Genomic DNA, 20,421 nt, shown 5'->3' with positions numbered 1-20,421 from the left:
TCAGAATATTTTCTCGAGGTATTCTGCAATAATTCATTTTGAAATCGCGCAATTTTTACTTGATTTTTCCGAAGTATTTTCGGAGCTCAAAAATATGTAAATGACCAGTTGAGAGGTGTTCTTGGAGCTGCTGCCCTGGATAATAGCTAGGCGTATTTGTGAAATGCAGGGTGTCTAACAAGTCTATGGTATAGTTGTGTAAATGTTGAAAATTTGATTCGCTCATTTTTAATTGTGTAAATTATTTTTATTTCTTTTAAATTTCTGAGCTTATGCATTCAAATTATTATTCTTTTTGTTTTGGGCGTTAGTTTAAGAGATTGCAGGGGTTTGTTCTGAATATTTTGTTATACACCTTGCATTCGATATAGATGCCTCAGATACCCTCGAAGCATGCTATAGACCAGAATGTAACCGGAACGCGATCGGCTCTCACCTGGTCATCGTTGAGCTGTTGAATAAAGTAATGTGATGCGAATACAGTGGGAAATATAGCACTGAAATTTGTATCTTTTGAAGGCTCGTATATCATACTGTATCCCGTATCGCATAACTCTTTTTGCAGTTCATCATCAGGATTATTAGTATGTATACCTCATTGTACGAGTATGCACAAATTTGTGTGAAATTTAACGTAAACTGAATTGCGCAATTTCAAAAGTGATCTTGTAGTACTCTTGAGTCTTGAGCTATTTTTGAAAAACGCTACGTGAAATTTTGTTTGTCAGTAAAATTAATTTTTTTTACAATTTTATGGATTTGCCATTTCTTAACTTACGGTTTTAATTTCGATAGTGCTGTACAGGGCTCATTTATTGAGGTAAAATGTGAAAAAAGAGATTTCTCAAGACACATGGCGTAGAAACAGATGTTACTTAGTGACTAAATGATGTTCGACATAAGGTTAGCTTTCTTTGAAATGATATTTTGAGAAAATATATTGTAAGGTATAAATAACAAAACAAAAACAAACAATCAGATAGTTACGCAAATTCGGTTGTATTTTAATCATCACTAAATTAGCGATTGACATGGTATTTTTCACCCCACAAACAATCGGTTTTACTACAATTTTTTGTATACCTATATACGTCGCTTTGACACGAAATGACAATAGCAACCAAACTAACATGACAGACGAAATGGAAAAAAAGAAATTGTATCTAAGTATATAATAAATTAAAACTTCTAATGTCAATATGTGATGTACCTAATCGGCAGTAATCGATATAGATTTCATTGAGGTACTTTAAACTTTACATAATTTACGAAAAAGGTAGTCCGTAATGATGAATTTACCATACTGTCACCATGAATCGTATAATAGCGGTTATGAAAAAGGTTTCGGAAACATGACGCTTGCTTAAATTCAGGGAGAAAGCTCCCTTGACCGCACGTACGCATCCTATGTACTAAATTCCCAGAACTCGAAAGGAATATTGGAAAGAGAAATTTGTAACTCGCAATCTCTCGTGCACAGCGCTCATTAACTAGGCCCAAATCTGAAATTCAATCATACGAGTAGGTATATTATGTGGGCAATTGATACGACATCCGTATGTTACTATTGTACTACATATATAGATTGTAATTGTAGGTACTAAAAAGTAGCCCAGTTATTCTGAAGGATTTAAGACGATACATTATTTTTTTCTCCCATCAGCATTAATGATGCCTGTCAATTTCATGTATGTTCAGGGGAGCGGGAGACGACTTTGAATTTTATCCCCTTTTCAAAGTCAATTGCAAGTTAGTTAAAACGCGTTAATATCTCGAAATCCAAAACCAGCTTTTTGCAAAAACGAGTATGGTAGGTGTAGGTACATATTTTAAAATTCAGAACTAGGAGAGTATCAGAGATTCATTACTTTCTTCATGTAGACGAAATTCTTTGATGAAAACCCCACATTACTTTTATGTGTTTTTAAAAATGAAAACTGTTATCATTTTTCAAACACTGTTGGAAGGAAGCTGAATGAAGCTTTGAAAACGTCTACCACTGAACAAGGATAATTGAAACTTTCTTGAATCGAACTGTGGTATCAGTTTTGCGATATTATTACTTTGAATGCCGCTGCTAAGGAGCAGCAAAGGCAGTTGAAATTTCGAAGTCGTCCCCAATGACGATATCGTCAATTTGCTATTTTATGGAGGTATTTATCAATATAAACGCATGTGATGGGCTCATTATTATCTCGTTGCCGTATTCGTATATGTACTTATAGAAAATTGAAAAACCCGCCTAGAGAGACACTTACTCGTATAGTTGCATCCCAACTGCCTGAAGCGAATGCTGTGCCATCTGGAGATACGCGAACTGAGGAAACTCTGTTCTCGTGTCCGAATAACAAACTTACTCGCAGACATTTCAAAGTATCCCATACGTTTATCGTGTAATCGTTGTAACCGGCGAATAACAAACGACCTGCGATCAAGAAATTACTTTTAACATACCTATTAACGTGAGACCCACATTTAGAGTGAATCGAATCGCAAGTACTTGAGGGTCCTTGTTATTTATTTAAAAGCTTCCTGAATTAGTGAAAAATCGCTGCCGAAAATTACCCAAAATGATTGAGTACATGCACATAATGAGAACTATTTTCACTTACCACTGACTGAAAAATCAACTGAATTCGCTCCAAATATGATGCTCTCTTTAGAATAAACAGCCACTTCTTTGTCAGCTCGCAAATCGAACAATCGGCACTGCAATATTAATCGAATTATGAAACCTATGGGTAAAACTTATACACAATGCATTGCAAAAGCTGTCGAAAATTTCGCAAACTTGAGACCAAAATTATTGAATACGTGACTTAGGCAATAGGCATATATGTAAGGCAACAATCGTTTCAAAACTGACAAAATAATTAAATGTGATTAGTAATTTTTGCAATATTCATCCCTGGCATAACCTACGGACGAATCGTGATTTTGATTTCGGTTCGAGTGATGAAAATAAATCTGCAGGTACAGTTTGTCTCTTTATATGTACCTAAGGATTACATAGCAGATACATACCGTAGCATCGTCTGATCCAGTAGCAACAGCATCTCCACTCGGGTGAAATCTTACGCTATTGATGTCCGATTGGTGGCCTTCGAAAGATTGCACATATTGTCCAGTTCGCATATCCCATATAAGAACTGTTTTGTCAGCACTCTGAGAAGAAAAGTAAAATAGTTTTCTCATACGTTGAAACGCATTCTTATTCATTTTATCAGGGGGTCAGATACCTACTTATTAGATGAATTTGATCGTAATACTTACGCCCGAAACAAAAGTATTTCCAGTTTCGGATGGTGCTAGATCAACTGCCATCACGTCGCTGGTATGTCCATGAAATGATTGAAGTAGCTGTCCCGTTTCAACGTCCCACAAGGCAAAAGTTGAATCGCCGCTACCAGTCAGTATCTGTCATCAACATTCAAATTGTATAGGTAATAAAGAAACGTGCGAAATGACGACTTTGCCTACAAATAGGCGCTCAAATTTTTTTCTCACTTGTTGATCGGAGTTTGGGAAAATGCAACACGATACAAAACTCGTATGAGTGCCAACAGTTTTCTTCTTAGCAGAGTCGTCTTCGTGATTTAGCGGATACACTGTCACTTTATTATCCATTCCCCTGCAATAGCAAGAAAAAAATGTGTCACAGTCAAGCCATGTTGGAGTTGAATTTTTGTTGTAAGAGCTTCGTGATGAACAGCGACAAGATTTTGCTCTCGTTTTGCTCAGGCTTGTTTGCCCTTCTTTTATTTCAAACTTGAAATTAATTTTGGAGCCAGAAATTTGACTCCTTACCCAAAAATAACCTCATTGTTTTTGTCCCCTTTGACTTCGAGTACGAATTATTGAAAGCTTTTGCCCTCGCTTCATTAGGGCTTCTGAGCTTTTTTGTTGTTTCAGTACTACATACTCAAATTTGATTAATTTTTAAACCAACAGAACACTCTTCTCGCGTAAAAATATGGTTCTTTTACTTCTCAAAATACGAATTTTTGTAAACTTTTGTTCTCGTTTCGCCCGGGGGGCCTGCGTGTTTTTTTTTCAAAGTTGAAAGTTTGAAAAACTCGTCATTCCAAAACCTAAAATTTTGGAGCTAAAAAATTAACACATCTCCAAAAAGACGTTCAGAGAGCCCAACTAACAAGGTTACTTTTTAGCAACTTGATTACTCTTTTCATTTTTCATTATTGGTTACCATAAAAGTCACTATTTTCGCTGTTTTCAATATTTAACCACAGAATTGGAGGAAAAATTTTGAACTAAGTACAAAATAAAATTGGGAAAATGGCCATAAAAGGTACAAATTGAGCAAAAACAGAAATTGAAATTTCCTTACGCAACCAGGTACATTAAGGTGATCCTTAGATACATGACCAAAAAGAAATCGCGATTTCTTCTGCTGCCAGCCCTCAAAGTGGTAACCTCTGGTGAGAAAATAATTCCATATTTTTTATTTTTCCCATTTTTTAAAAACTCGGGCTGCGGCAGACCTCTCAATTTTCAAAAATTTTTAAAAACGCAACTTCAAAGCAAAATTTTCAAAGTTGGAAAATTTTAAGTTTTTTAACAGTTGAAAAGTTTTTTTTTTGAGTAAAATGAACTCTTATAAGGATATTAACTCCATCCCTAGAAAATTGAGTCAGCCCCCTAGAATAGCTGGAATTCGTATTTTACATTACATTTCAGCTGTTTTAGGGAGTCAGCTTGGTTTTCAATGGAGGGGGCTGAAATCGTCATGAAAGTTCATGTTACTCAAAGGAGACCTTTTAGAGGGAATAGAATTTGAAATTTTACAGTGAATTTGTATTTTATAATATTTTTGAAAATTGAGGGGCCCACCGCAGCCTGAGTTTTTCGAAAATTAAAAAAATGAAAAATGAATAATTATTTTCTCACCAATGGTCACCATTTTAGGGGTTGGGAGGGAGGAAAATTCTAACTGTGAAAATAAGGACCACCTTAAACTACATTCTTATGAAACCATAAAAATCAACTTCTCGTATCATAAAATGATGTTTGACTTTTGGAATCATCAAATTTTTCAAGCTTTTCGGCTTTTCCCCGAGTGCCGACCACACTTCACCCGTGTAGTCCTGTACAGGTCAAGGGCCCCTGGCCAGGACTAGTCGGGTGTGGTAGGGGCGGAAACTCATGAAAAATTGACATTTTTTCTTACTCATAAAAAAAATTAGTCAGTTTGAGTACTTTTTCCTCTAGTTTTTGCTACTTTTTTTTGACTACTTTTCAAGCTAAAACCATTCCTTTAATTAATTTTTTTCGTCTTTTAAGTAATTGGGCTTTCTGAACTTTGTTTTCACCTCTCGAGATACGAATTTTCAAATGTTTCTGACCTCGTTCACTTTGGTCAATTTCTCTCGTATTCAAAGCTTTCAAAAATTCATAAGAAATGATTGAAATTATACTCAAATCTATCAGTCGGCAAAATTGTCAATTGAAGTATCTCTTACTTTACTTTGATGAATCGTTTTTAAATCCCCCCTCCCCCTCAACTTAGAAGACCTCCAGTTTTTTGTTTCAAAATTGAATTATGTACAAGCAGAAAATGTCATTCGTTTTATTCCTTGTGTTTATTTTTATTCTCTCATGAGTAATAATTTGACAAATTTTCCATCAATTTTTTTAAAAATTGGTTTCGATGAAAAAAGTTGTTCATTCGCCCAACTTTACCAGCAAGAACTTTCGTAGGTGATTATAAAACGAATGGGTAACTGAAATGATGAAAGTTATATTTTTGACATCTGACAATGTACTTCCTTGAAGAAGAAATCTTGACCTATTTGAACTTTGAGAACATTCGAAAAGCAGAACCCTCAATGTTCAATTTTGACGAATTCAGTCTACAAGTACCCATATTTGGTATACATAATTTACGAACCCGCACGCGATGAAAGTATTTGAAGGAGCGTAAGCGCAAGCCATAACCCATGTGAACGGCGTAGAGACGGCGAATTCTTTGGTACTCGTGAACGCGTCCCAAACAATTACCTTACCATCCTGTAATTAGTGAAAAATGAATAAGTAACATCGTTGACAACTTTCGACACCTCCATGAGCAAAATACGAATAAGAGGTCTTGGTAGCCAGGGGTTAATTCACGTCACTGAGACGGATTCGTGGAATTATTATGTCATTTTTTCTAAACTTGTCACATAGACGGTATCAAAGTCCCTAGCGATGATAAATAAATAAACATACACCGAACTTCCAAGCATATTCCACAAAGTAGATGAAAAGAAATATAGATAATTCTTACTTGAGACGAAGATAGAATACGTCGTTTATCAACGGACCAATCGCAGCATAATACTTTGGACTGATGGCCCTTCAAATGCCTTCTTGTTTTAACGTTTAGAAAATTCACAAAATCTAATCGTTCCGCAACTGTGGCGACTGAAATCGTACGATAAAAGGTAATTTAAATCGAAATTCACTACGATTTACACGTTTACTCGCCATACACGTAAATGTAGGTAACCTATCGATTATAAAATTCAACTAACGTGTAACGTCGTTCAGTTTCTGACGCTCTTCTTCCAATTTCTGCTTCAACGCGTCCGCTTCCTTGTTCAAAAGTTCGATAGATTCGTTTCCGTTCTCGCTAATTGACATTTCGAAAAAGCTCACGTAGGTAGGCTATTGTTTAAATTTCTAAAACAGCGAAATACTTGGCTCGCACAACACGATGAGAACAAATTATCGGGAAAAAATGTCGAAAGTTCAAGCAGTCGTCACTGTCAGCGTCAACATTTTACTCCTACTCTTGTGTTCTGGGGCTTACGAAAAATCTTAATATGAGCGAAATGATCGATTCATCAAGTGATCACTAACTAAGCATTACAATCTATTAAGTAAAATACACGTATCAGAGATTTTCATTATGTACGTAAACAGCACAGCTAAAGCCAAGCTGAACAATATTTTCAGCTCAGCTGACTCGCATTTGTTTCCACAGGCGCAGAATCTGTACGATTGAAATTTCTGCTTAGAACGTATAAACTTTACGTAGACCTCACGATGTGCTGGAAATGGTGTTTCAACGTCTCCGTTTGCGTTAATAAAATAGTAAGCTGGCTTGGCGTTGCCATGGCAACTTTTTACGCTCTTGTTATTCGACAGCTTTAAAAGCTCTAAAATAAGAACGATTTCATGCCGCTATTTCGAAAAGTTTCCTACGTTTTCACTCTGGAATGACGAAGAGTTGGCAAAATTAATAGATTAACGCTGATATCGTCAAATTTGTCACCTCTTCCTATCCCATCTTTTGAAAAAATTATTCGAGGGAAAAAATGTTCAACTTTTCAATGCAATCATGGTACCTATTAGTAGGTGCGTTCTTTTTACCGTCAACTGTTGGATAATTTTTCAACTAGTTTATGTTTAAAAAATTTAGTTGAAACAGCGACGACGTCACAATTAATAAATTTGACTTGGTTTTCAACAAAACTCCTTTCCAAAAAGAACAAAAAACACTAAACTGTTGACTTTTAGTAGAGTGCTGAACAAAATTCACGAGGTAATACATCAGATAAACATAAACAAACTCCTCAACTGATTCAACTCAACTTTGTAAACTGCTCTGGAGCAGTTTAGAAAGTTGAGTTAAACTGTTTAAATTTTACGTAAAAAGAACGCACTCAACAGAAATCTGTTGAAATCCGTGACGTCATCGTTGTCAACAACTTTTTCAACTGAGTAAAAAGAACGACCAAAACTCAACTTTTCTCAACTTTTCTCAACAGTTGAATAAGTTGAGGTAAAAAGAACGCACCTATTGTTTCAAAAGTAAACCAGTTGGGTGTTTTGCGTTGTCGGAAATCCTTCGCAACATGGTTAATTGGTTATCGTATTACAAGGTTTCTAAGAATGAGAGATTTTTCATCAGAAAAGAGAAAATTCCCTGTTTGAAAATGGGATCAATGAAACACGAGAAAAGCTTTAATTTTGCTTCGAAACAATAACTCAAACGTACTTTTTTTTTGATTGTTATTCAATGTTGTGATTTTAACTCGGAGAATTTTTTTCCCAATGTTGGCTTATCAAAACATTATTAAAATTCTTCATTCTTGGACACCCTTTGTAGGTACTCGTATTTTCGCACACACGTTGGATTAGTTTTCAACAATATCGTAATTGGTGGCATCGAACGAAATACAAATAATACGCGATTGAACGTTAACGTTACCAATGTGTTGTTGAAGACATGTAATTGAAAAATTACCCACCCTAGCTAGTCAGTACCCATTGGTCATTATACTTATGAAAAGTTCCGGTAACAGTTTGTTCCTGCTGGGCATTTGACAGACGACAGTTGATCAGTTGAGCAGGTTGAGCTCTCTGGTACCTGTTCATAAGATGTCGTCGACTCGTCCTATATGATCGGTTTTCGTTTTATGATTCGAGTATTTCGTCTTCATCGTTTTTGCCGGGATACAAATAATTTTCAACTGAAGGTTTTTAGTGTTTTTTAATTCCGTGTAAAATGATATTGATTCGTTTCGAATGATGATTATTTTCAACATATTTGCTGTTATACATCTACGTAGTTGGTCGTTCCGTGAATATGATCTATGTATTTCGAATTTTCGATGGTGCCGTTTGTAGGTTTTTCGTCTACAATGTTCGAGGAGTTCGTAATTAGTAATCGGAAGGTAATGGTGTAATGGTCGCTTTCACTAAATACGTACAAGTAGGTACCTACGTTGTCAACAACAAAAACCACAATCTAACGAAAATTTGTAAAAAAAAAAAATGAAGAGAAAAAAATAACGATACCTAACCAATTGAGTGAGAAAAAATCATTGTAATGTCCAAGCAAAATGAGGGGAGCTAGATGTAAATTTTAAAAAGCATCCGATTCCTTGAGTAATTGACCCAATCCTAAGAAATTTATGTAGCCAATTACATATCGCCATTTGCCGAACATTTTAAATTATTTTTTAAAAAGTATATGATTTTAATACTTTTAATCTTTCCTTCTTGTTAAGTACAAAATTTGACTACCTCGCTTCGCTGTTATGACACTTTGTTTAACAAGAAGTGTAAGAAAGTACCTTGAACAAAATAAGTTGATAGATACTTATAATAAAAACCAAATTTGGAAACTATGTTTGAATTGAAATATTTTTCGAAGTTTCAAGTTTTAAAATGATGGAATTTTTGAAGTTTATAAAGATTTCTTGAAATTAAAGCGGTGGCCAAATTAGGAAATCCAACATTTGCTATTTTTCCATCTATGGCCTCCTGTTAGATTTTACGAGTATGTACCTACATATTTTTCATACAAATTTAATTTTTCGAGTTGCTCAATCCTGCGATGTTCGAAGAGTTTGTAATCAGTAATCGAAGGTAATGGATGTAATGGTCTCTTTCACTAAATTCGAGTACATACATACGTATGTATTATCAACAATAATAATCATAACCTTGGAAAAATTCATGAAAACAAAACAAAAAAACTTACCTTACCAGTTGAATGGCGAAAAAACCACAGGTGACCTAAGAAAAATTGGTGAAAAAAAATGAAACAAAACTATACCTTACCAATTGAGTGGGGAAAAAAGCATTACCCAATACAATGCCATATAAATTGATCTTGTTTTACATCAAAGGGTACTCCGGGGTAAAATATGTAAAATGCCCTCGTCTTCGGATTATTTGCCCCAAAATAGCAATCATAACATTGGAAAAAATCGTGAGAAAAAAAACTTACCTACTTTACCAGTTGAATGGCGAAAAAACCACAGACAACCTAAGAAAAATTAATTGTAACAAAAAACATATCTTACCAATTGAGCGAGGAAAAAGAATTATCCAATAGATGTAATTCATTATTGTTCAATTAGCATCAAAGGGTACTCCGGGATTAAAGAGGTAAAATGTCCTTGTCTTCGGATTATTTGCCCAACATTTTAAATAATTTTGGAAAAAAAGTAGGTACATGTACAATTGTACTTATATGATTTTAATACTTCCAATCACCATAATATAACAAATACCTACTTCTTCACCAAAAATTTCATCTTTCTTTCTTTCTTACTTATTGGTAATTGAATAATGAAACGAAAAATAAAATTCAACTACCTCGCTTCGCTGTTGTGGCACTTTGCTTAACAAGAATTGTAAGAAAGTACCTTGAACAAAAGTTACGTAGATTTTACTGAATAAAAACCAAATTTGGAAACTATGTTTGAATTAAAATATTTTTCGAAGTTCCAAGTTTTAAAAGATGATGAAATTTTTGAAGTTTGATAAAGATTTCTTGAAATTGAAGCGGTGGCCGAATTAGGAAATCTAACATTAGCTATTTTTCCATCTATGGCCTCTTGTTAAATTTTACATATTTTTCATACAAATTCAATTTTGCGTGTTGCTCAATCCTGCGATGTTCGAGGAGTTTGTAATCCGTAATCGAAGGTTATAGTGTAATGGTCTCTTTCACTAAATTCGAGCACATACGATCTAGTACCTACAATTCTATCAGGTAACCTAAGAAAAATTTGTAAAAAAAAAGCAAAAAAAAAACAAAACTATACCTTACCAATTGTATGGGGAGTTCTGTTCCGGATGACTGTCTCAATATTTTTTTTATCTGCTGTCATTAAAATCCTCATTTCCGAATAAAATTTCAAAATTCGTTGAGTACTTATCGCGGAAATACATATTACTAACAATAATCAGCAACTGATAACTTTCACTTGAAAAATATATATATTGCAAATAGCACAAACTTTAAAAAATGATGGTGTAGTACACATCCTTGAAGACTTCAGAAGTATATAAATTATATTTTTATAAAAATAAATAATTTAAATATGTAATATAAATTGAATTAATAATTTTTATTGAATAAATATAAAAAATAAAATTTTAATAATGTAAATACATTTTCCCCCTCTCATTTCGTCTTTGATAGAAAATTCTATGGAGCGCTCCAGGCCAATATAGCGTTTAATCAAAGGTTTATCTATTTCGCCTATTTTCCCCTTATAGGCATATTTTCGAATTAGGTATGTACTTACTTATAAAATCAGTAATCATTCACAACTATGTAATTTTAAAGTAGCGTTTTATTGAGCTTACAATAAGAATTACAGCATTTAGGTACTGCTGCGGATTTATTAATGTACTTGATTGCTATAGGCTGGTTTGAATTACCGTAATACGTGAAATTACAAAATAACTAGTGATCTAACTTCAAAAGGATTTTTTTCCCAAACGAATAAACTTTCTTTTTTCATCGCCCTCTTCTTCTTTCACAAGGTGTCTTTCCTTATGCCTATTAATTTGATTTTGTTTTGTATTTATGTACTTGTTGAATATCTGTTGAGCGGAATAGGTACCTACCTACCTACCTACTCTTGAAAATTTGGAACTGTCATTTCACTGCTTTAACAGTAAGATTTGGTGACATTCTGGGTACTTGAAAACAGTAGTTTTTGACCAGGTTTTCAGGACCTAAATAATTTTCTGAACTGATCACTTAAAAGTGAATTATTTGCTGTATCGATTTGTCAAAAACTTTTTTCATTTTTTCAATATCTCGGGTTCTACTGTACTTGAGAATAAAATTTCAAGATTTTTGCAAAATCGGTCATACATTTTCATTTTCTACAGAAAAAGACTCTTGTGAAACGTTTGGAAATGTCATAGTTTTCGAGTTATAAAATATATGTACATGTTTGCAAGAAAATTGCGGACCAGCATCTACCCCCTGTTATAGTGCCCTAGTTTTTACCAAATATTTGAAACGAATGATTGTGTATTTCGAATCTAGAAAGTCCACTTAATCAGAAAAATACAAAACTGAAAATTATTTATTATTATCTCTGGGTAAATAATATGTAGTTACATTTTAAAGTTGCTAGTGATATCGTGTCCAGCGCAGTAACTAATACCTACGTATGGTAGGTGTACATACAAGCATTACCCAATTACCAATATACGAGTAAATAATGCCATAGCATTCATCAACGTTTATTTTGCATCAATCAAAGGGTACTTACTCCCTGGTAAAATAGTCAAGTCTTCGGATTTTTGAAATTTTGATGAGCTGGTGTACTGAATCTTACTGTATGTGGTTGTCAATTATGCACTAGATATGTTTTTTAAATAATTGATTATGATTAGGGGTGCACGTTCGTATTGCAGCTTATAGGGTCACAGGGCGACTTTGTTAAATTATGCACCCTGTTCGGCTCATTAAAATTTATTGAAGAAATTATAAAAATGTAGCTAATTTTTAGTCAACCCAGTGTCGCAAAGTTACTTACATATTAATTTTGATGTTAGCATTGTTACGCAAATTCAGCAATGAGTCCACAGTATTTCTCTCTTTCAAGTTGTTGTGTGTATTTCAATTTTTATTGATGACGATGAGCTGTATTGAAAATGACGCCAGTTCATACTTCATGCACCTTGCCCCAAGATATAGCCAATTTATCATACAATTGAAAAATCCAGTGTGTGTATCACAGGTTGTAATGACTTCACTTTTCATGCATTCCTGTCTCGAAACGCGATCTTCAATTTCAGCGATGGAGGCAAAATCGAATCGCATAAGACCTGTTTCAATTAACTGGCTAGTGTGATTTCGAAAATACGTATTCGTTTCATGTACTATGCTAAAATAATATTCTCTGGGTGATGCCTCGAACGGGGAGATACCTCTGAAAATGTGCTTGATGGAAAATGGAATTTTTGAAAAAAGAAAAAAAAAGGTTCAGGGAAATGAATATTAGGAATTCATATTGGATGTTGGAAATGTCAACGTGTTTTTTCTGTTTTCTCGAGGTGCTCAATAAACTAGGCTAATATCACAGAAATATTTTCACGATTTTTTGAATGTAAATGAAAATGACCAAGTAAATTGAAAAAAAGCAATACTTTTGAACTACACGATGATCTCGTCTAAAACCGAAAACGAGTCATTTTTTGCTCAAAATGTTTGATTTTTTGAAAGCTTTTCAATGCGTGTTTTTCATGTCCCCCTGCGCAACAGAGAAAATATTTTCTGGGAAATTAAGTATTTTCGATTTAAAAAAAAAAAAAAAAAGGAGATGGAATTTAATTATGAATATATAATATCGTACAAATACAAAACCACATGCTTTTGTGGTAACTAAATTTGCAGTATTGTCAAGTGTATGACCTTTCTTTTTGGCGTATGTATTTGAAATTGTGAGTTGATGTCATTACAAACCTATTTTTTTTGCTCCTCTTTTAAAGTTCAATTCCTTTGGGTTTGTTGGTCTTGCTGTTGATAACTATGACAAAGATGACTGCGTTTCAGATATAGTAGAGCTTTGATGTTGAGTATTTGCGATGGTGTTTGCTCAAAATCATCCCCTGTACCACCAAAAGACGCGTTGCGTCCATTATTTTTGCACTGTATGGTTGATTGCACAAATGCGCGTCCAAGTGGCTAAATAGCCCTCTGTTTAAATATTAAAGGCCGCATAAATGGTGCACTACTCGTTCTCACGTCACATTACACATAATGTAATTACGAGTATACCTACTGAGAACTACAAGTGACGTTGATGAAGTATATTGGTGGTCTGATGTTATTAATGCGATGTTTTCCATTTGTGGTACTCTGAGAACGTCGATCATCTTTTGAGAACTAGTTACCAACGGCAGACCAATGACCTACAAAAGGGAAATTTTCATTCAAAAGATTTCTAAAAAAAAAAATGAAAAAAAAATGATAAACCATAGAGTAAAGATGGCCAGAGCCACATCTTTTTTTAAAGCTTAGTCTGTAAATATTTTGATTGTATCATTGCAGCATGAAAAAATATGCATTGAATACAATAAGGCAGAGAAATGCTTTTTTTCGCGACTGTTGATAAATTTTTTATTTCAAATCAGTACATAATGAGTTCGCAGGAGGATGAATGAAAACACGCGAATGTAAAAAAAAAATATTACCTACTTATTTATTAGTGAAAAATTGAAAAAGAAAAAAAAAACAGCTCAAGATGGCAAAAGCCACACATTTTTGTTGCACTTCGTTGCTAAATCATTTTAAATACCTACCATCCGTAGGGTGCAAAAAAGAGAAAAAATAAAATATTGACAAAAGTAAAATTTGGACAGAGTCTCCTGTGAGTAATTCACGAGAAAACACGTTGACCATTAAATGATTAGTAGATTGTAAAATATTAACTGTTTTGTGCATTTAATATTTTTGGTCCTCGAGATTTAGTACTTCTACTTATCGTTTCACCAGTGAGATCAAAAATAAAAATGTTGGGCCAAAAAACTAAAAAAAAATACTTACACCTATTATAGGTACCTACAAAATTGAATTTGAACAAAATATAAATATATTCTACGTATTTTAATTTTGAAAATTGACTAAATTGTTTAGTTTATAATTATATGTAAAAAATTTAATTGAAAAAAGAAAGATTGGCCCGAGCCACATTATTTTTATCACGAATCAAATTGCGTTCTATTCATTTCTACACCTGACATACATATACATATGAATAAAATAAGGGAGATTGGAAAATCCAGGAAGTTGCACATTATGAACTTTTCATTTATGAGGATAGCCCAGAGAAAAGTTTCTGGCAAAATTTCGCCAAAGTACCTCGTATATTATTAAATAATTTATTCAAAGATTTCCATAATGAGTACTTACATGAACAAATTTATTGTTCCAGTGGTTGGAACTTATCTTTTTTTTCAGTTTGAATGTAATCTATAAGATTTTTTTTTAGACATTTCACGATTCTTGATATAAATTTTTATGACCAAGGACCATTTCAAGTGTCATTCAGTTTTATTTTATTGAATTTTTGGGCTTCTCGTCTGAAATTTGTGGTACCTATTGCTCGAGTCAAATTCTTCACTAATACATACCATTGACTCTAATCACCGATTATGGCGATTCTTCTGTTAGTTTGAAAGTCTGGCACATTCTTTATGACACTTGCCGGGTTCCTTTTTCATTTTATGTTTTCAATTTTTACCAAATGGCCCATTCGAACTTTAAATTTTTAAAACCGGATGCTTCCGAAGAGGAAGGATTTATCACTGCAGACAGTAGACATGTCCAAACGTTTGTTGTAATCAAGTGCATGCAGTTGATTGTATGAACTGAGAATTCTATATGCTCACACCTGCCCAGCTGAAATTAGAAATTCTTACGCTGAATCTGACTATGGTGCATTTCTCTGTCACCTCATAGAACGTTAGCGAAGATTTCGAACAGTTTCTACAATTTTCTGAGGAAAAAAAATGTTTGCATGTCTATGTATAGGTACCTATTGTAGATTGAGTAAACCGTTTTCATACCTGCTTCACCGTTATCAATATCAATGCTGAAATGCGTAACACTGCTCTCCTTGAAATGTTGATTCATTTTGTGATGAATTGAGAATGCCTACTGTACAGAACAATTAGGCACGAGGGGATAAAATTGTTCAAATTCGATTTGAAGATTAGGAGCCTTGCATCAATATCTAGTTTGGGGTACATTTTTGAAAAATGAATAAAAAACTATAATCGATCTAATTTTAATTTGAGTCTAAATTTTTGTGATTTTCATCAAATAAAGCATTATAAAAACCGTAAAATCGTCATTTAAATTGTTTGAAAGTTACCTACAAATTGATAAAATGGGTAATAGTCATTGTCATGAACTTTATATTGTGAAAAACCCTTGAGTGTTGGAATTCATCGCCGTGTGATTGAAATGATTCTCGATGTTTTTCAACGATTGATTTTTTTTTTCTCATTTATTTTCCCACCAAATTATTATTCCTATAGTTTATAATTATCTATTGAAATAAAATTTAGAGCAGTAGGTATATTCGCAGATTTGCTTGTGCATCTAATCAAAAGTTTTTCGAATTCCTACTTCGTTATGGGATATTTTTCATATAAAATACTGTATTTTGGTTGTCTACTTTTTTCAAATGAAAACTCATGCAGCTTATTCGTGAATTTTTGAAGGTAGATGACGTGTTGATGAGAGCCTTGCGGAGTGCTTCCCTGGTAAACACTTGTTAACGCTCGGACGAATGTCTCGGTGATAGCTAGCTGTTAGGCCGGAATGGTACCTGTAACGCACCTGATTCTCGGAGACTAGTCATAACTTCAGAATATTTTCTCGAGGCACTCTGCAATAGTTCATTTTGAAATCGCGCAATTTTGACTTGATTTTTCCGAAGTATTTTCGGAGCTCAAAAATATGTAAATGACTAGTTGAGAGGTGTTCTTGGAGCTGCTGCCCTGGATAATAGCTAGGCGTATTTGTGTATGCAGGGTGTCTAACAAGTCTATGCTAGTTGTGAAAGTGTTGAAAATTTGATTCGCCCATTTTTAATTGTATCAATTATTTTTATTTCTTTTAAATTTCTGAATTTTCATTTCTTTTTGTTTTGGGCGGTGAGTCGAAATATTGTTGAAAGTTTGATAGAATGTGGGATTTTGATCTGAATATTTTGTTATACACCTTGCATTCGATAGATGCCTCAGATACCCTCGAAGCATGCTATAGACCAGAATGTAACCGGAACGCGATCGGCTCTCAATTGGTCATCGTTGAGCTGTTAACAAAGTAATGTGATTCGAATACAGTGGGAAATACAGCACTGAAATTTGTATCTGTTGAAGGCTCGTATATCGTACTGTATCCCGTATCGCATAACTCTGTTTGCAGTTCATCATCATGGTTATTCGTGCATCAGATCATTGTACAAATTTGTGTGAAATTTAACGTAAGCTAAATTGCGCAATTTCAAAAGTGATCTTGTACTCTTGAGCTACTTTTGTAAACACCACGTGAAAGTTTGTTTGTAGACATAGAACCCTAACCCTATTCAAGAGAATAAAAGTTGTTCAGAATCATAAAAGAAGCATTCACCAAAAAGTTCACCCCCTCCCATCTCAATTTTGGAGAGTCCATCCACCTTGTCCGAAAAAACTATCTAGAGAAAATGTTTGACCAAAGTCGTCCCCTGATACCAAGGAATTAAGAAAAATAATTTCAGTCATTATCAAAATTTTGGTTAGAGATCTCTCCCTCTCGACCGTTTTTATAAGTAAATAGTCAATCTAATCTGTGATATTTCCAATCAAAATTCCAATGTGAACGTTTTTCAGTCCGACTAAATTTTACATTTCAGGAAACGTAAAACAGAAACATTTCTCAAATTTTCAATCGAAAAAAACACGAATTCCGTTTGGTTTTTAGCTGCACAGCCCTGCTTTGATTTCGTTTATCTCGTACCTAATTTGAGTCTACTTTTTTCGTTCTGCTTTCAATATTAATGACTTAATGAGTATAGATGTTTATTTCAATTTTTAGAAATAAGGAATGCTTTCGAAGAACAGATGGTAATTTTGAATTGAGTAACTTACTGGAAAATAAGTAGAAGCATAAAAGATGGTGTAAATTTTTGAAATGAGTCATTAAGAACGAAAATGAAAAAAATTCAAATTGAATGAACAAGTGTAATTTTTTCAATGTTCAGTAAGTAGGTATGGCAATATTTTAGTTTTTGGTGGTAGCACATTTATCGAGCAATTGCTTTATCGTTTTTACTACTTTTATGTGGCTTCTGAAAGTGTTTGAGTGGTTCATCTTGAACAGAAAAAATGAAAGATAAAATCGTTGGAAACTGTACGTAGCAAATTTTGAGAAGACTTCGATGATGTTACATTAATTTTTCAAAATTAAATAATTATGTAGCACCGAAATGGAATTACGAATAATGAAAAAACGTGAAAAATGTGTTAAAACGTTTACTTAAAGCCTATTTCTAATTTATTTTTCAAAATCCTAAGACTATATAAGAACAGTAATAAAGATCATAGAAAATGTGATTCACTTACCCACTTACATAGGTACCTACATGTAAAATCTTACTAAAATAGGTGCCAGGGTGCCTACTTGAATCAATAAAAAATTATTGGAAAAAATACTTTTAAAGAGTTTTCATTTTTTGTGTCAAGTCTTAATGAAGCAGTAAAGAAGCATGGCATACCCAAACCACACAAAAATTATTTAATAAATAGGTATTATGTACTTACAATGATAATGGAAAAAAAAAACAAGTTATCTTTCAGGTATTCCATTCTATTCCTCTATACATATTGGTTTAACTATAATTAGTGTGGAGGGCAGTCTCCTCTTCAAAAGTGATACGTATAAGATTAATAAATATTGCAAGAGTTTTCGCCAACGAAGAAATCATTAGCATTGCACCATAATTTGATTAAATGGCGATATTTCCAATAAGAAGCCTCGTCTCTGTTGCCAAATTCCCAAACTCTACGAGGTGGGGGTGATTTCACATCCTTGATGTATTCCAATTTAGTATCACCAAAGTCCCAAACTTGTAACAGATTTCCATCTTCATCCCGGAACAAACCCAAGTGTACTGTTCCAAAACCCCAATTCTGGTCGACAGCTCCATTGGGAAATGCATGTAGATAAATGTCATCTTGACCCTTTTTCCACCACAATTCAATGTCACCATCAGGAGCATTGCGTTTGAAACGTACCTGATAGTCGGCCCCTTGCCAAGTTTGGTCAACAGGGGCTTGAAGACCATCAATGAGAGTTTTATTAATAACACTTGGAAGTGTATAGTCGATTGTTTGAATTGGCGTGATTTGTTGATCGATATGGGGTGAAGTGATGATTTCTGCTTGTGGCTTGAATTCATTATTCTCAATTACATCGGTTAATTTGTTAGACTGAAAATCAATTTGTTGGGTAATTTCATCAAATACTGCGACTACTGTAGGGTATTTTCTGCTGTGAATTTCGTGTTTTGAGGGCTGCATAGTTGTTCTGTACTCTCTGTATATTGACCATTCGGTTAATCCTTCTTTTTGACCAATATTGTTGGAAAATTCTGTAGGTGACTGGTTTGATGTGAAAGCTGCCGATTGCGGTGAGGTATCTTTACTGTTTTCTAGAGAATCGCTATCCAGAAGAGGAATTTTTTCAGATGGTTGAATTTTGATACGAAATTTTTCATATTGGTCAGTGGTTGAAGCAGATTGCGATTCGCTTCTGATGCCTTCAGATATCTTGGAAGGACGCCTTGAGATTTCCAAAACTTGTTCAGTAATCTGCTGCTGTGCACGTCTGATATCCAATGATATGTACTCTGTCTCGAAATTTTCACTCCATAGATCATCCAATGAGACAGTTTCAGTGAAGTTGAATTCTACAGTATTTTCGATTTCTGAGTCAGCATCTAAAATTGAGGATTGGTCAAGTATGAAAGAGGAAATTTGAGTAGATGCTTGGGCTTTTGTAGTAAATAATTGTTCATTTACCAATGCTTTCGATTTTATTTTCGACGTTACTTTCTTCATTTTGTACGCCTCCTTCTAGAATTTTAATATTTTGAAAATATTTACTCATTATTTTCATTTTTTTATATTTTTTCAAATCTGAAAATCAAGTAATCAAAGGAATACCAGTAGTTCTGCTTTCTTCATCTGAACTTGAAACTGATGCTGTTTGAGCAACTGCGAAACAAGAAAATACCGTAAATTCATCTGTATTAATCGAAGATCATTTAACAGTTGGAATTTTTTCAGGAGCAGCTTTACCGAAAATCACGCTCATCAACAGAGTCAAAAATATAGCCACTTTCATCACTTAGCCGCTAATGGCCAATGGGTCATAAACTCAGAATAGCTATGTGGTTTGTGGATGCCTAGAGAAAATGCATAAATCGAGAGCTTAAATAGCTGATGTAAGCAGGAGTATTCGTTGAGTAGACAGATAGCTAAATTTTTGAGATTATTGCCATGAAAATGTGACGTACTTTTATCAATATGTAATATTCTTTATGAAGAAAACACCACTATAAAAAATCTATTGTTAAATGAATAGTGAGAACCGGACTTTTACCGCATATCTATCACAATTTTAACGAAACGGCTGACTAATGAACAGACGATCACAATGCAAGGTGTACTGACGTGTACATGAAATTTTGCAGCTATAATAGATTTGCGTAGTTGCGTTGATCAGGTATTTTTTTTTTCGTGAAACATGAACCGACATCAGGTCTCAATCCAAGTCACCTTGAACTGATCATCATTCGTTTTTCAAATTTTCTGGGGATGTTTTTCACAAAATCTTGATGCTCGAATTATTTCTGACATCGCGAAGAAAAAAATATAAGAACAAATTTTGTTGGAAAAATCAGAAAGAAAGGAGAGAAAAAGCACATGGTGGTGTGTTGATGAGGAAAGTGAAGGGAAGATTCGTTTTAAAAAATGAAAATATAACCCGCAAATTTGAAAATTGATATCAACGTGTCGTTGAATAAACTTGATTTGAAATTCTTCACACGTTTACGAAATGGCAGGAAAATGAAGTAAAACTATTAAAAGTATTAAGTAACT

At 33.8% G+C, this 20,421-nt stretch overlaps 2 protein-coding genes across 4 annotated transcripts; both read right to left on the bottom strand.

Moving 5' to 3' along the window:
* Positions 1 to 980: 980 nt before the first annotated feature.
* LOC135843542 (guanine nucleotide-binding protein subunit beta-5-like) lies at positions 981 to 6,974 on the bottom strand. Its single transcript, XM_065361478.1, has 9 exons — positions 6,534 to 6,974; positions 6,287 to 6,423; positions 5,909 to 6,027; positions 3,508 to 3,631; positions 3,274 to 3,417; positions 3,025 to 3,165; positions 2,613 to 2,709; positions 2,259 to 2,425; positions 981 to 1,502 (listed from the first exon to the last, which is right to left on the bottom strand). The coding sequence occupies exons 1-9, from the start codon at positions 6,640 to 6,642 to the stop codon at positions 1,491 to 1,493; spliced, it is 1,050 nt and encodes a 349-aa protein (XP_065217550.1). The 5' UTR covers positions 6,643 to 6,974; the 3' UTR covers positions 981 to 1,490.
* An 11,129-nt stretch (positions 6,975 to 18,103) lies between these two features.
* Positions 18,104 to 20,401, bottom strand: LOC135842757 (uncharacterized). Of its 3 annotated transcripts, XM_065360372.1 has the most exons (4): positions 19,618 to 20,401; positions 19,483 to 19,533; positions 19,339 to 19,392; positions 18,104 to 19,256 (listed from the first exon to the last, which is right to left on the bottom strand). In XM_065360372.1, the coding sequence occupies exons 1-4, from the start codon at positions 19,661 to 19,663 to the stop codon at positions 18,202 to 18,204; spliced, it is 1,206 nt and encodes a 401-aa protein (XP_065216444.1). In that variant the 5' UTR covers positions 19,664 to 20,401; the 3' UTR covers positions 18,104 to 18,201. The 3 variants fall into 3 exon arrangements, with proteins under 3 accessions (XP_065216444.1, XP_065216443.1, XP_065216441.1); XM_065360371.1 differs by having other exon boundaries at positions 18,104 to 19,392; XM_065360369.1 differs by having other exon boundaries at positions 18,104 to 19,392; positions 19,483 to 20,401.
* Between the last annotated feature and the right edge of the window lie 20 nt (positions 20,402 to 20,421).

This window comes from Planococcus citri, chromosome 4 (assembly GCF_950023065.1).
Source record: "Planococcus citri chromosome 4, ihPlaCitr1.1, whole genome shotgun sequence".
In the NCBI taxonomy this organism is placed as follows: domain Eukaryota; kingdom Metazoa; phylum Arthropoda; class Insecta; order Hemiptera; family Pseudococcidae; genus Planococcus; species Planococcus citri.
The sequence above is the reverse complement of the archived record's forward strand: the minus strand, read 5'-3'. Positions and strand labels throughout refer to the sequence as shown.

What these genes read in the sequence shown, in the direction of transcription:
- LOC135843542 (XM_065361478.1), bottom strand. Translation starts at nt 6,642, where the DNA reads ATGTCAATTAGCGAGAACGGAAACGAATCTATCGAACTTTTGAACAAG. An exon ending in AATACTTTCATCGCGTGCGG is followed by an intron (nt 3,632 to 5,908) that starts GTTCGTAAATTA and finishes TTGCTATTGCAG; the next exon opens with GGGAATGGATAATAAAGTGA. An exon ending in CTGGATCAGACGATGCTACG is followed by an intron (nt 2,710 to 3,024) that starts GTATGTATCTGC and finishes TTAATATTGCAG; the next exon opens with TGCCGATTGTTCGATTTGCG.
- LOC135842757 (XM_065360369.1), bottom strand. Translation starts at nt 19,563, where the DNA reads ATGAATTTACGGTATTTTCTTGTTTCGCAGTTGCTCAAACAGCATCAG. An exon ending in TGAAGAAAGCAGAACTACTG is followed by an intron (nt 19,393 to 19,482) that starts GTATTCCTTTGA and finishes TTAAAATTCTAG; the next exon opens with AAGGAGGCGTACAAAATGAA.